Source organism: Harpia harpyja, chromosome 15 (genome assembly GCF_026419915.1).
Source record: "Harpia harpyja isolate bHarHar1 chromosome 15, bHarHar1 primary haplotype, whole genome shotgun sequence".
NCBI classification, from domain to species: domain Eukaryota; kingdom Metazoa; phylum Chordata; class Aves; order Accipitriformes; family Accipitridae; genus Harpia; species Harpia harpyja.
This window is the reverse complement of record NC_068954.1, coordinates 26,791,458-26,806,973: the sequence shown is the minus strand read 5'-3', so window position 1 is coordinate 26,806,973 and position 15,516 is coordinate 26,791,458. Positions and strand designations below refer to the sequence as shown.

The window sequence follows — 15,516 nt, the reverse complement described above, 5'->3', positions numbered from 1 at the left end:
CTCAGTGCTGATAAGGACACCAGCATCCGACCTCCACCTCTGCCCCTCTTTTGCAGAACAAAAGTGAAACATAATCACCTGCCCCAGTATTTTTTTGCTTAAGCGAAGCCTGAATAAATGTGTAGCAGAGGCTTTGATGGATATATTTATATTTTGTAGTGTTGCATGTCCATTTACAAAACTATTTGGGTTCATTTCTCAATGTGGGTTCATTTTTTTCAATAAAGAATGTTACCACCATAAGTCGATAGCCACTAATTCTCTACACTGCAATATGAAATTTGCCTTGAGAACAAATTCAGTTGAAAAGGACAGATAAAGATCCAAGTGTTCAAAAGTTATCTGAATGCTGACAGCATTTGGTTAAGAGCACGTAATTTTGATAGCAAACATTTTGACTTCCAAGACGTAATGAAGAATCTGAAACACACACCTGCGCATGAGGAGGAAAAACACTGACAATAGAGTTCTCACCAGAACTCCCACTTTACTTCACCAACTCTCAACTACAATGTATTCTGCAGCCCAAGGCTGGTTTATAACAGCAGAATGAGTTTACTTTTTCTGCAGTCTAGTAAGACATAATAAAGCAATAATAAACCTTACATTACTAGCTGGATTGCCAAAGCATTTATGGGTTCTGAGCTTGGTGATATTTTTGTAATATGCATTGATCAAACATGAAGTCATGGTTGAAGAACCCTGTTTATTTTGGAGGAAGGGATGGGAAGCAAATATTTTTAAATATAATTTCATTTATCGACACCATTTAAGCTAATTCAAATTGCAATATTTATGCACATAATACAGTCTATATTATTAAAGCTATAGCAGATTCTAAAGTAATGTTCATTTTGCAAATGAATGAAAATTAGTTTAATATTCCCACTGCTGATAAATTATCTTAAATTAAAATGCTGATGTACATGATAATGAAAAAGCTACAGTGGATGGAGTTGAGAGTCAAGAGAAATCTTGATATCATGGTGTTATTGCAAACCTATTTTTTCAAAATAAAATATCCCTTTTATCAGTAGGAGATATTGTTCTAACTCTGTGACAGCCATACCCTCCTGGGAACTTCCTAATTCCTGAAAAGCCAGCTACCAGCATTCATTCAAATCATATATGAATGATCACCTGAGAAATCTTTCAGAATGTGAATAAAAGATGAGGATTTACCAGGTCACTGAGTTGTGCTATATTATATTTACAGGAAAAGCAACTGTATACACATCATAAAAACAATCGATGCACACTTTATGCACATGAAAGAAAAGTCATGACAGCCCAGTCTAGCAGGACCAGACCCCACCTCCGAGTTAAGGCAGCACCATGGAACCCCAAAGAAAGATCAATCCCAAAAGGTTCTTCTCAAGCACCTCAAAAATGCATTACAAACCTGAATAGCAGTGAAGAGAATTAAAGGATTGAAGACTGTTGTACAAGAACATTTGCTCTTAAATCCTTACATCATATATATATATATATATATATATACACATGAAATACTGGCATATTGCAGTAAAGCAAATTTAAGGTGTTCTGCTTATATGCAAGTCAGGAGAAGAAATAAAAGTCAGTTCCACAAGAGTAAGAAATTGCTTCTCATTTCACTCTCAGGTGCATAGTTGCATAAGATGCCTCCTGCATTTAGGTGTAATAAAATGTAACTTACAGGTCCTGTTCAAATCTGATATACGTTTGCATTACTGATATACCTGGAGAAACTATTCTTTATTATGCTAAAATGAGACACAGAATTCCAATGGAAATAACATTTCTCTGCAGTGAAAAAAAACAGCACTATCTAAAAGACAGAAAAGGATTTTTTATTCTCATAGAAAACAACATTAAAAGGGACAATTCAAAGGAACCTGGGGGTAGACAAAAGGGTGACCTATATAGACAAAACATGGACACAAGATTTAAAAAAAAAAAAAAAACCAAACTGTACAATTGTTTTCAGTGTGTTCCAAGTGGGTAAAGTACCTTCTGAATAAAAATCACCTGCTCTTTTCACCATTGCGTTTAGGTTGCTGCCGGACACCCTTACAAGTGCCTACTGAAACACGTGGTGACATTCACATAACCTCACCCAGCGCATTTTGTTTCAAGTGCACAAGTTCTGGCCGAAGGAAAGTTCAAGGCAAAGAAATACAAACATGGGTTCTCCTCCGCCAGCTCAAATCCATCCTCCCTGTAATGGTTTTTGCTACAAATAAGGCATAGCGGTTCAAGTACTACATCAAATGTAATCGAACAATGGGACAGAAATCCAGCCGTGAACTCTTTCCAGAAAAGTACTTTATTGAGGAGGATAAAAAGCACTGTTCAGGCAGTCCGAATAGGCATGGCCTTCTGCGCTGTCAGGTTCCTCGGGCTCAAAGTCATCCGGGTCTGGGGGCAACTGGTCGGTATCTTCATCGGAAGTAGAAGGGCGCGTGAGGATTATCCGAGGTATCTTCAGCAAGATGCGAAAGATTTCAGAGAAAAGAGTCAGATCAGGAGCAGGGAAGTGTTTAAAGGGCGTATTTTAAAGGTACAGGGGAAGCAGGTGATGAGAAAAACATGTCAGAGATGTAACACCACAGGGCATCCTGACAGGCGAACTGTTCTATGCCAAAAATTGCATGGATAATTAAAGCAAAATGAGATAAGTTGCCTTTTCCTCTCATTAGCTAATTTTAAGAGAAAAATTTATAGGAAAAATTAAAAAAAATCAAAATATCTTTAAAAAATAAAAACACGTAAATATGAAATATATACATCTACTTTTATTTAACTTCATTGTTCATTAAATTTATGCACCTGAAAGCAATAAAGGATTAATTAAAGACCATAAAGCATATCAATTATTAATCTTTGAAAAATTGCTGGTTTGGGTTTTTTACTGACAAAATATATTTAAGGGAAACATTAAGACAAAATATCAATATGTAAATTCGTTAGTTAATAAATATGCATACACGGATTTGACTCATCAATTTATTGGCCAAGAACTTTGTGTTCTTTGAGAACTGTACTGTTATGTTTTAAAATTAACTTAAGTTCTGTAACTGAGAAAAGAGAAGACTGTCAGGTTCTTTATGCATAGCCAAATAATGTATCAGTAATGGTTTGTATCAATGAATGGATTATTACAAATTTAACTCTGATGCACAAAGTCATCCTACTTTTTACTAATTTTCAAAAAAAAGTTTAACATGTAATGAAAACATATAACAGTAAGTTGATATATCTAACAAGTAGGTAATATAATAATGTGTAATAAATAAAACTTCCATCTTACCAGTAGTCTGAAAATTTTCAAGGTAGGTAGTATTTCTTATTTATCAGCTACTTTGTTGCATTTCTTCGCACTTTATAAGAATGTTTAATGTTGACACCACACAATTCAATCATTTATATATTATTTCCTTGCTGTACATGATTTGATTTAGGAAATGACAAAAGCACATAGGTGCTTTGTGGCTGTTCAGCTAGCCAGCCAGTAGGTTTCTGCATCAAAGTAAAATGAATTGTTCCCCTCGTTCCACCAACTGCATTAGCTCAAACTCCTCTGACTATCGGGGGGCCTGGCACAGCCCTGGCTCACGGGCAGGCACACTACACGTCAATACCGAAATGCAGGTGTCAATCTGGAGCTGAATCTCACCCATGATAGCTGTAAACTAATTTTAAAACCAAGTATAAATTTAGTTATATTCCCTGGTGTATTGAATTTTTTTTCCCCCTTTTGCTTAGACTAAGAAGGACACATTTGTGGAAGCTTTAAATAACCTATATAGGTCCTAAGTACTGCCCAAGCTAACAACTCCTGGGAAGATTTGCTTCTGTCATGCACACCTGACAGCATTTATAAGCTTTCCATGCAGTGGATGTTTCTCTTGGTTCTGTTCATTCTAAATGACAGCCAGCAGCCAGCTGCTTTGTGCTACAGCAAGCGCACATCCTATACGTACAGGTGGTATACTGGGTCATATATTGAAACTCTGCCACCTCAAAAACCAGTGCAGAGGTCTATGCCTTATCTGAAGTTACCTGCAGAAATATCCAGGACCAGACTTTGCATTTCATTGAGCTGTCTGTTCAAAGCTCAGGGAAGACCTTTCTTTGCGTGCTGTGCCACTCAAAAATAGACGTGTGCACATTTTCCCAAGATGAGACAGGCGTTGCATTAGCAAGTATGAAGGAAGAGTCGCTGGTACGGCTTTTTCCTTTTGAAGAGTAGCCCTTAGCCATTTTGAATGTCAGTTACTGAAATACTCCTTATCAGCATGGTTTCTAATCCCCAGTGATCCCACTTGCAAGGATTCAAATCCAATTCTCTAAAAAAGCTTTTCTTCAAACATCTCCTGACTTCTGGAGCCTGATTCTTGTATACTATCTTTCAAATATTACGATAGGACTAGGTCTTACAATCACAAAATTAATTTAATTGATGAATTAGAAAATAGAAAAAAAAGCCTTCTAGCTGTTGGTGAGGCATAACCCTAAAAATTTAAACTAATAACATTAAGTTCTTGTGGGTTATTCCATTTCACCACCACCCCCAAACATACACACTCAGAGTTTTGATTTGGCACAAAGGTCCTTTGGAGACTTTTTTTTAGGTACTCTGAAATACTCCTTATTTTAGAGACCATTATTTATTTTAATTAGTACTCCTTTTTTTTTTCTTTTTTTAATTAATTATCTACATCTGAAAGAAACATAAATCTGAGATTGTAACAATATTGCTAGAGGAACAAATCCCACAGGATGCTCAGTTCTGGCACGAATACTCTTTCACCTTTCTCCCTATGTTCAATACACTGCAAGCTGTAGTTAGCCTTTCACAACTTTCCTGAAAACTTATCTCATCTCCTTAATGACACACTCTCTCCCACGCCCACGCTCTGAAAGCCTGCACACCTCCAGCACCCGAGCTGCGGAGAAGCCCCTGGAGAACATCCCCTCCCTGCCGGCAGCACGACTCTCCTACCAATGCCCCCGGTTCGGCTCCCCGTTAGACGACCGCCCACCCACCGGTTCATGCTTCTCCAACATTTCTACAGTCATTACATGTATCAACCGCTTCCATGGAATAAGTGGTGGGGGGGAAGTCTTTCATCTCATCTTTCATGCTGCTGCAGATAAAGAGGAACTGGCACCAAATGACCGACCTTCTACAGCGGAGGCTGAACAGCATCTCAGCCCAGAAGTGCTGCAAAGGCTGGAAACCTGTGCTCCCGAGAGGAGAGCGGGCTCAGCTCGGATCCACAGCAGTCCCTCCGTATCCCCTCCAGGCAGATGAAAGCTCGCCCATGCACCCGCTCACTCCGACTTGGAGACATGTCACTGAGTTTCTCTAACACATCAAATATCTGGTCCAAGTGCAGCCATATCCTCTGTCCCTCGCTTTCTGCACATCCCCCTGCCCACCCTCCCTCTGAAACCCCATGTGGACCCGTACCGCTGCTGGCCCCAAACCCACCGCTGCTCCTTCCTCTGTGGCCGAGCGTCCTGCTCCGCACCCGCCTCCCCAGCGGGATGTGGAGGAGCCCTGATTTCCACACAGCTCAGAGGTACCAATGACGAAGCAACTCCTGGTTGCAGATTGTGCCACCTACACAATTGCAAACTGAGAGCACATCTAATAAAGTGATAGAGTATGCATTTGTACAAGGTGTAATTCAGTGGAAAGAGGCTCCGGCCTCTACTTGTTCTCTCCTAGCATCAAAAGTTATCAATTGATCTCCTGTAAAAAAAAAAAAACTAAAACAAAACCAACACAAAATGGATGTAAGAAACACACATCACAGTTCTAACCACAGTGGCCTTTCCATCCCCACCTAACTATCCCCTAGGAACCCAGCACTCTCCATCACTGCCTTCACATTCACACTAGCTCCAGGAAAATCACAATCTAAGTGTATTGGCTTTGTGTGGCAAGGTTTTGGTAGCAGGGGGGGAGGTTACAGGGGTGGCTTCTGTGAGAAGCTGCTGGAAGCTTCCCCTGTGTCCGACAGAGCCAATACGAGCTAGCTCTAAGATGGACCCGCTGCTGGCCAAGGCCAAGCCCAAGCCCATCAGCGACGATGGTAGTGCCTCTGGGATAACATATTTAAGAAGGAGAAAAAGTTGCTGGGACAGACAGAAATGGCAGCCAGAGAGAGGAGTGAGAATATGTGAGAGGAACAGCCCTGCAGACCCCCAGGTCAGTGAAGAAGGAGGGGGAGGAGGTGCTCCAGGCGCCGGAGTAGAGATTCCCCTGCAGCCCGTGGGGAAGACCATGGTGAGGCAGGCTGTCCCCCTGCAGCCCAGGGAGGTCCACGGTGGAGCAGATCTCCACCTGCAGCCCGGGGAGGACCCCACACCGGAGCAGGCGGATGCCCGAAGGAGGCTGTGACCCCGTGGGAAGCCCACGCTGGAGCAGGCTCCTGGCAGGACCTGTGGCCCCGTGGAGAGAGGAGCCCACGCTGGAGCAGGTTTGCTGGCAGGACTTGTGACCCCGCAGGGGACCTACGCTGGAGCAGTCTGTGCCTGAAGGACTGCAGCCCATGGAAGGGACCCACACTGGAGCAGTTCATGAAGAACTGCACCCCATGGAAGGGACCCACGGTGGAGTAGTTCGTGGAGGACTGTCTCCTGTGAGAGGGACCCCATGCTGGAGCAGGGGAAGAGTGTGATGAGTCTTCCCCCTGAGGAGGATGAAGTGGCAGAAATAACGTGTGATGAACTGACCGTAAACCCCATCCCTGTCCCCCTGTGCTGCTGCAGGGGTAGAGGAAGAGAATCCGGGAGTGAAGTTGTGCCCGGGAAGAAGTGAGGGGTGGAGGGAAGGTGTTCTGAGATTCGGTTTTATTTCTCATTACCTTACTCTGGTTGATTGGTAATAAATTGAGTTAATTTTCCCCAAGTTGAGTCTGTTTTGCCCGTGACGGTAATTGGTGAGTGATCTCTCCTGTCCTTATCTCGACCCATGAACCTTTTGTTATATTTTTCTCTCCCCTGTCCAGCTGAGGAGGGGGGAGTAATAGAACGGCTATGGTGGGCACCTGGCGTTCAGCCAGGGTCAACCTGCCACACTAAGCTTTATCAGCTTCCTTTCCTCTTCCAGTTTTGTTTTTTTAAAAAACAAAACAAAGTAACAAAACTCAACAACTCTAAACTTCCATTATCTTTTGTTCCATCCTTCTCTTCCAGAATCCCAGGGGGGTTTTACCCTTGCTTTCAGATTTCCATGCTTATCTTCACTGACCGCAGCTTCACCCTATTAAATAGGCAAGCTTTGCTCTTGGAGCTTTTCTTTAATATACATATTTGAATGTACATTTCCTGGTGCATCACGAGCGAGGGAAGACAGGAAAACAGATTTCATGTGCAAAAAAAGTCATAGCAAAGAGGAAACAAACTCTTTCCACTGCCCATTACAGCCAGGGCAAGACAGAGACATTTCGGATGGAAACAAGGAAAACCTTTCCAGCATGGGCAGCTGAGCTCGAGCTGCTGGCCTAAGGCATGTGGGAAGGTGTGGAATTTCCATCCTCTACCAGTAACACTTCAGAATAAGTTGATCCTGGTGTAGGAGGACAGATTATCCAGGATCCTGTCTTGTTCCATTGTTTTACTCCACTAGTTTTTACTGAATAGTGTCTGAACTTGTTTAAAATATTTCTGTTGAAATCACAAAGTCCTCCTACTCACTTTCCATCATCATGCACTCATTATTAAAATAATACCTGAAGTACCAGTCAATCCCAAACCACCAAAATATGCAGAATGCTTTTTCAGAAAATTGTATGATTAAATCTTTGAAACAGGTTACTATTTTCCTTTTTTCCCCTGAAATTATATCTTCAGTGTCTAAAAAGTAAACTTCACAAAGGACACATCCTGTACCAAAACCAGTGTATTCACTATGGGAATTCTTTCACTACCTCATTTGCACCTTTCTTACACTTTTTCAACATAAACACTAAGACTTCAGACACTAAAAAGAGTCACTAAAAAAAATTCATTTTTGTTTGAATCAGGCATAGCTGATTAAAAATCAAATTATTTCAGACACTCTCATTTAATGGAACTACTGCCCTCCATTGAAAGTTCGAGTCCTTCAGCTGAAGCACAGACACGGGCTGTCTGCACACTCCCAGTCCACTGCAAGTAAAACAAACCCATCTAAATAACCTGGGGCAATTCTGCTGCAGTGTTGGCTGCAAAAATTCTTTCATATTGCAACAGGATAGACCAAACCCACAACTAACTATGATGCTATGAAAGCATCTTCTTAAAGCATGATAAACGAGATGTCCTGCCAACAGGTTACCATCCAATAATTTTTAACTTCCAGTTGTGCACGTATGCTTTCCTTTTCCACTTCTAATAAAAATGTTTGTCCAAAAGGTTGCAGAGCAGTCCATAAAGGACAGTTCCTTATGTCTTTTTATAACCTTTTCAAAATCAAACCCAAACAGAACAAATCCCATTATCTTTTTTCCCTTTTATAAGCCTTCCCCTTCCCCAACCTCCCCTCTCACAGGTCCATACTCCAGTCTCAGCAGAAGAAGAAAGCTCTCAAGGCAAGAGTCACGGCTAAAGCCCAAGCTTCATATAAAAGGCATAACGAGCACCGACAGGGCAAAGCATGACTGAGAGCAAGGCCAGCCGCTGGGGAGAGAAGCTACGAATCAGAAGGTGGTACGGCATGTGAAAAGCCCAAGTCTGAAAGAATAGGGGCAGAGGAAAAGGATTTGGATTGGCCTTTTGGCAGAAAACCAGACATACTTTTAACCCTAGTTCAAACAGATCACTTTCTAAAGAAAATATTCCCCAGCTAGAAAATACCTGTAATAGGGAAGCCTGCCTAGTTCAACTCCATATATCTAAATAGTACATATTTTTGAAATTTGACTTAACAGCTGATCTTCACTGACACCAGTGCTAAGGCTGGTACCCTTCAGCTGGTGGCAACAGGGGAAAAGAAAATAATCTACCCAGTTAAGAGCATTTGCAGGGGTTTGTGTAAACCTCACGAATAATGTTATGACTTCATGCTTAATTTTACCTTTTTTGTCATCAGTGGTGATGGCAGTAGTATTTTAGACTTGAACAACAGGAAATTCAGACTTCTCGCTAAACTCTGAAAACATGCCTTTGCTAGATGCAAATGTTGCACTTCATAATGACTGTATTCATAGAAGAAACCGTCTAAATCAAATTTGAAGTGAAAGAGGACATTTAGTCATGCCTAAAAACATATTACACAGCTGGATTTTTAAATAATAGTTTTAAAAAGAAGATGCCAAAATGCATCCAACAAGAACAGCAGGGAACAGGCTGATCAACTGCTGCACGGTTCAGACCAAACTGGCAGCTGGTGGCTTTTTTAATTAAAGCAATGCGACGTTTCACTCCCAAAGACAGAGACAATGGATAAAAGCAACCTTCTCCCCAAAAGAAAACGTACGGGAAATACAAGTTAAAGTGGGAGAAAGAGATCTAATTAATTCCTTGTGAATTTATTACCCACAAACAATGTCACCGCCAGGTGGAAGCGGGCAAGGCAGTCAGGGTGCGGCGGGGAAGGCGGCTGGGGCAGGCTGCGAGGGGGGCACGACAAGAACCACCTAACGCGCAGCCACATGCATGAAACTGCATGAATTTGCAAACCCCGCCTAGGCATTCATCACAGCTTCCCTTTCATTGCGTGTTATCAGGAACATTTTAACCTGCACGTGTTTTATGGTGCACCCTCAACGCTCCTGGTCTCGGAAATCCCTGGCTGCATCCCTTTCCCCGGCGCGTTACAGTGCTATTTCACTGCTTTCGAGGCCTGCTGCCAAACTCCCGAAGTTGTGAAGTCAGATGGAGAGTGAGGTATAAACCTCTCCAGCACCCTGGGGAACACAAATCTATGGTGAGGCATGGGTGAAGCGCCTCATTCCACCGGGCAGCAGAAGACATCTGCAGAAGGAAAGCGGGGCGGCCCGTGCTGCTGCGCTCCGGAGCAGCCGGCTCGTCACAGCACCTATTGCTGCTCGGGGTTGGGAGAGGGCAGCCCGTAATCCGGTTCATCCTTACGCGCGGAGCAGCCGCGCTGCTCTCAGCACTGCCAAAGACCGGCACCTGAGCTTCGGCACCGTGGTTTTGAGCACGCTACCTCGGGTCTGCGTGCAGCAGCCTGGCGAGGGCCCTGAGGGGGGGCCACCCCACCAGCCCACCCCTATTCCCTGAGCTCGTTGCTCTTCCCACACCGTGCCTGGTGATTTGCGCTGAAATCTAATTCAGGTCAGTGTGATTTCCTGGAGGTTCGATGCACCAGACAAGTGCCACTCCAGGTGCTTTCCCTAAAACTTCCTCTGTGGGAATTTTCTAGGGACTGGTACCTTTTAGAGGCCAGGTTTAAAACTGGGTATTTTCTCCACTTCTTATCGGGATAGCAAGAGAACACCTTTAGTGTTTTACCTGTCTCCCAGTGTGTAATATATATAAACATCTGGGCATGTCACATTCAGAGGAAAGCTCCTTTCTGTCCTTCCTATCCGGCAGTTCAGTGCCTCCCAAGGGCAATGCACAAGGCAAGGAAAGTGGAGTTCAGTCAAACCCAGCATCGCATTTCATAGCAGACAAAAATGAAAGATCAATGTCCATCAGGTCACACGTGCAATGCCATCAGACACAAAAGGCTTTTACGTGATTCAAACTGCTTATGAAAATTGTCCTTGCTCCATTTCTTTCATCTTCTAATGTACCACTGGACTTCCCTGACACTGGAACCTGATACACAGGTTTCCATTTAAGTGCTTTCTGCATAATCATTTATGGCCTGACACTATAAAAACATTGAAGAAAATGCATTGCTTTGATCACATTGGGAGACTTGAAAGGTACTGCCCCCATAAGCAGTGCTACCCAATCTTTTGATTTTGAAGAAAGCTCATCACCCCTGTGAAAGGCAGTGGTCATAACTGAACGCCTGCAGGAATTCAGTACAGCCTCCCACCCCGCTGAATTCCCGCAGAGTCCACGAGGACACCTTTCACAAGGAGAGATGTTGCTGATCACTTCTGTGGTTGTTCAAATATTTATCCTCTTTTATTCTCAAATAGTATGCTATGTCCTACAGCATGGTTCCAGGTGCCTTGCTTGAGTCTACTTGTCTCCTGTATGTATTTTTGCTTCTATTGTCTGCAGTGCTTATAATGTCTACCATATGATGGGTTTACTTTGTAGATTTTTTTCTTTAACTTTGAGGTATTTGAATATGGATCTTGAAAAGATCAATTAATGACTTCTCTTTTTTAAAGGTTTTTCCTATTTAGCATTGTTAATTACAAGCTCTGCAAAAGCCAAGAGTTTAAAGTTTGAAGTGAATCATTTCTGACCGAGTCCTGTGAGAAAACTACTTAAAAGGAAGAGAGGAAAAAAGATACACTGTGCAAACAGAAGCAGTTGTTTGGAGCAGGAACTTAATCCCAAATTCACAAAGTAAGTTCCCTAACCACTACACTATAGATGTAAATACAGTGCCTATACCACACCTTTTATCTTTCACCCTGACTCAGAAATACACAGTTACTTAGATAAAAGTGGTATCAAACGAGCAGATGAAATGGAGAAGGAGATCACATGACAGATGGGTGCTTACGGTCCGCTGAAACTCACACGATCAGTACAGGTTAGCTAAGCCAACAAGGCTGAGCATGGGCTTCTTTGCAAGTGTTTCTAAATCTGCACAAGATGCAAGGCAGTGAGGAGTCAGACTCCTGACTTCTAAAACTAACTTACCTTGTCAGAATAAAAAATAATAAGATAAAAATACCAACACCCTTACCTGACAAGATTAAGAGTCACCAAAATGTTTTGGAGAAGAGACAAGGCAGTTCTTCATAAAAAACTTGAAGACTGAAATATTAGGTCATATGTTGTTATGGGAACAGGTCAGCCAAACACTGTCTGTGAGCAAGGTCTTCAGTGTTTGAAACGAGCTGCAGAAGAAATCTGTCTTTGATGATGATAGGGACATTCTGAATCCCACTTATTTGTCTTCTTTTATAGTGCTTCTCTGACCTGAGTATTCTACTGGGTTTGCTTTTAAAATTGAAAAAAGTAAGACAACGACTAAAGAAACAAGAAAGAAGTTTTATTACATTTAAGTTGTATAATTACGATTTTCTGATATGGCTAGAACTAACCTGCTCAGGTGAATAAAGAAAGGGTTTGATACTTAGATTTCTGAAGATTTTTAACTCATATAAGTGCATCAAGACTTTTTCCTGAAAAGTCTGTATCAGCTGGAAATGAAAAAGATAGATCTGCTGTGATTCTCATCCCTGTAAGGTTTCTCATGACTTGCATCTAAACAATGTGGGAGAAGGGCAGAAAACCAGCAACCTACGTATTGTGGGAGCACAGTATATGCTTATTCACTTTCTGCAGGCACAGGAGCATTTCACTTTGAGATATGTTACAGGTTCTAGTACACAGAAGTTGTCTTGTTTTCTCAACTTATTTAGGAACATTTGGTATCTGCATTTTTAACAGAGCAACCAAAACATTTGGCTTTTTTAGCTTGAAGAAATTCTTCAGATTTTTCCAATACTGTAAGTTTCTTTTCAACAATCACTTTTAACTGGTGACTCTTTACTTTAAACTTCCTTGCAAATCTTCGATGTAAGCGACACTTGCACATCTGGTGAACTATATAAAAAAAAAAAAATCTAATTGATGAAATTCCCAGGGCAAAAGCGTACAATTAAAGAAAATAAAATGGTAAGAATTAAAGTGAAATACTAGATTAAAATATTTCAGAGATTTGATATTCATTACAAAGTATAATATTCTTATGATGTTGATAGCCCCAAAAATGGATCAAAGAAGATGACATGATGATGCACGTCATGAAGTGATAGGAGATGCTGAAACCTGTCAACATCCTCCATTCAGTCAGACAAAATCCACTGGGAATTTCAGGCAGAGTTTGAATGAAAATATTTTTGATGGAGAAAGATTGTGCAGAGTTGGTTCTATGTTTGAGAAGATGAGGAGGAAATAAGAAGCAGAGGGCAGAAGACAGCAAAATAGAGAACTGGAAATAAAGACTCCAGAATCCAAGTTAAAGTTCCTTCTGTTAAGTCAGCATGGGGCACTATTGGCAATGTCTGTATCCCCTATTTTTTTTTTTCCCTGTAGTTAGACATGCAATATTTTACACACAGTCTGCATGTAGATAGCCATATCAGTTGTGGTTCTAATCTGTTATATTTTGGTGCACATCTTTACATAGATACTCTTATTTTAAGATTACAATTTTAACACCCAAAGACTTGGCTTAAGGTCATTTAAAATATTTGTATTTATACGTATATGTATTAAACAAAGTAAAATAAACAGATTCCATATTTTTGAGGTGTGATTAGCATAACTGAGACAAGTTTATAAAATACAGTATGTGCAAGAGAATCTAATTATAATTAAAGTTCTGGGGCCTCTACATTTCAAAAAAATACTCAATCATAATTAAAACAAAGAGCAATTCTCATTTTTCCTTTGCAAAACAATGACTCGGAGTGAAAGAACTTTTCATTGTCCAATTAATTACTGATCATTTACATTGTCATGAAATCTTAAAGCTGGCACAAAGGGTTTGAAATTGAGTTTGGCTGGATGAGTTAACAATTCAAATGAGCTTTTTAGAAGAAGTCAGAGCAACCAGGTCCATGGAGAACAGAGAGGAAACTTGAATCTGGCAGCAGCACTGCCCTTTGTAATGTCAGAGCACCAGGCTCGGAGATGGGATGGGCGATGGCAAGAGATGGCTAGAGGGCTATGGCTAGCAGGAAAGAGACAAATATTATCACAGATCACATATGCAAAGAGGATGTTTATTAAAATTCAATACAAATAAATAGATGAAGACAGAGTCTCTGCTGGAGGGCAGGAAGCAGTGACGACATGGAAGAGAGGGAGAAGGAAGATGGGCACCATCCAGCACATAATTCAGCTTTTGCTGGAAGAATAATAGGAGCCTTTGGCTTCTTTGCCACCATGCTTCTCTCCTTCCCTCCCTTAATGTAGATGCACCCATCTTCTCCTGAAACCTAGTCAGAAATACAAAGGAAACAAACCTTCCTAGATTCCTAGCAAAGAAGAAGATTCTGCATTAAAGGCCTACTGTCATCTGCTTATCTGAACATGCAAAGCATGTCCTCCATAAGAAGCCAGGCTATAAACAATTTTCAGATAAGACAGTTACTGAGGAATAAGAGGAACTTCACCAGAGTAAACCCAGAGCGAGAGCAGATGAGATACTGACTGGTTCCTGAGTCAGCAGGATACTCCTCAAAAGCCCGTAATCTCTAAGACTGATGGATGCTGTTCTAGGTTAAAGGCAATAACATACACAATTTGCTACAGCACAAAGATTTTGATTAAAAAAAATGAACTAAACCAGAAATACAGATATTTCTCCACAAAAGAACTTGCATATTGGCTACTTTTGACACTTGGAACATATTCAGCCAGTTGACCCCCTCTGTGCACTGTGCTCTGAGCTAAGTAGCTTGGTCTAATCTGCCTCCTCCTCCTCTTGCAGCTGAAGACCTTTAAAGGGAGGCATGATTTTCCAAGAGGCATACAACACAGAAAATGGTCATTTCCTCTTTTTGGCTGAAAAGTCAGATACTGCTGCAACAGATCCAGGCCACTAGCAATGTGTGAATCAACCTTTTCAACGGTGGTTCCTCTAACAGGAATCCTCGTGCTTTCTGCAGTGCGGGTTAAGACCATAAGAAACAGCTACCAAGTAGAGCTGGAAAAAAAAAAAAATCACGGAAGCGTTTTCAACTGAAAAATAAAACTGGTCTAAATGTTTCACAAAATGGTGTTGGAGACCAGAGGCCTCAAAATAAGTTTCTTTAAGCAACTGAATAGAAGAGAAAACCTTTGTTAATCCATCTCATAGACAAAAGCTGCAACTCAACCCTTCTTAAATAGTAATCCATGTAGGAAACCAGAGGAAACCAAATTTGCATGGTCTATTTGCTTATTTTTCAGTCAACTAACAAATCACATTTTTAAAAATGTGAATGGTTAATAAAAACTGAATGCAGTCTTTGATTATAGTCTTTCATATAATAGATGAACTTTCATTTTTTGCCATTAGCTGGGTTGTGAATGGTATTCCTGGAAAAGGATAAAAAAAGGCTGGAAGAAGGGGATTCAAACAAAGCATTCCTCTGGCAGAATGAGAGAAACAGTTGTTGCTTCCTGGTACTTCAGGCTTAATACAAGTAGGATGCTTTTTGACCTTAATCATTCAGATACCTTGATCTTATTGTATATTCCTAGTAAAGCCATAATTTCAGGTGTGCAGGCAGATGACCATGACTAGGGTAGATCTCCAGAGAGTTAAATTTTTTAGAGATCGACTGTTCACAAAAGTGGACCAGATTTCCAAAAGCCACCCTGTAGGCTTGGCTGTTTTCTTCTGTGACATGTGTGGTAGGCATAATCTTGCCTGACATCAGT

At 41.3% G+C, this 15,516-nt stretch overlaps 1 protein-coding gene across 3 annotated transcripts in view; it reads right to left on the bottom strand.

Annotated features, from left to right (window-relative positions):
* Window positions 1–1,177: 1,177 nt before the first annotated feature.
* The window catches only part of LRRC1 (leucine rich repeat containing 1), a 105,410-nt gene continuing 91,071 nt past the window's right edge, over window positions 1,178–15,516 (bottom strand). For all 3 annotated transcript variants that reach the window (XM_052809237.1, XM_052809235.1, XM_052809236.1), the window contains one exon: window positions 1,178–2,464. In XM_052809237.1, coding sequence (XP_052665197.1) covers window positions 2,309–2,464 — 156 coding nt within the window. In that variant the 3' untranslated portion in view covers window positions 1,178–2,308. The remainder of the gene's footprint in view (window positions 2,465–15,516) is intronic.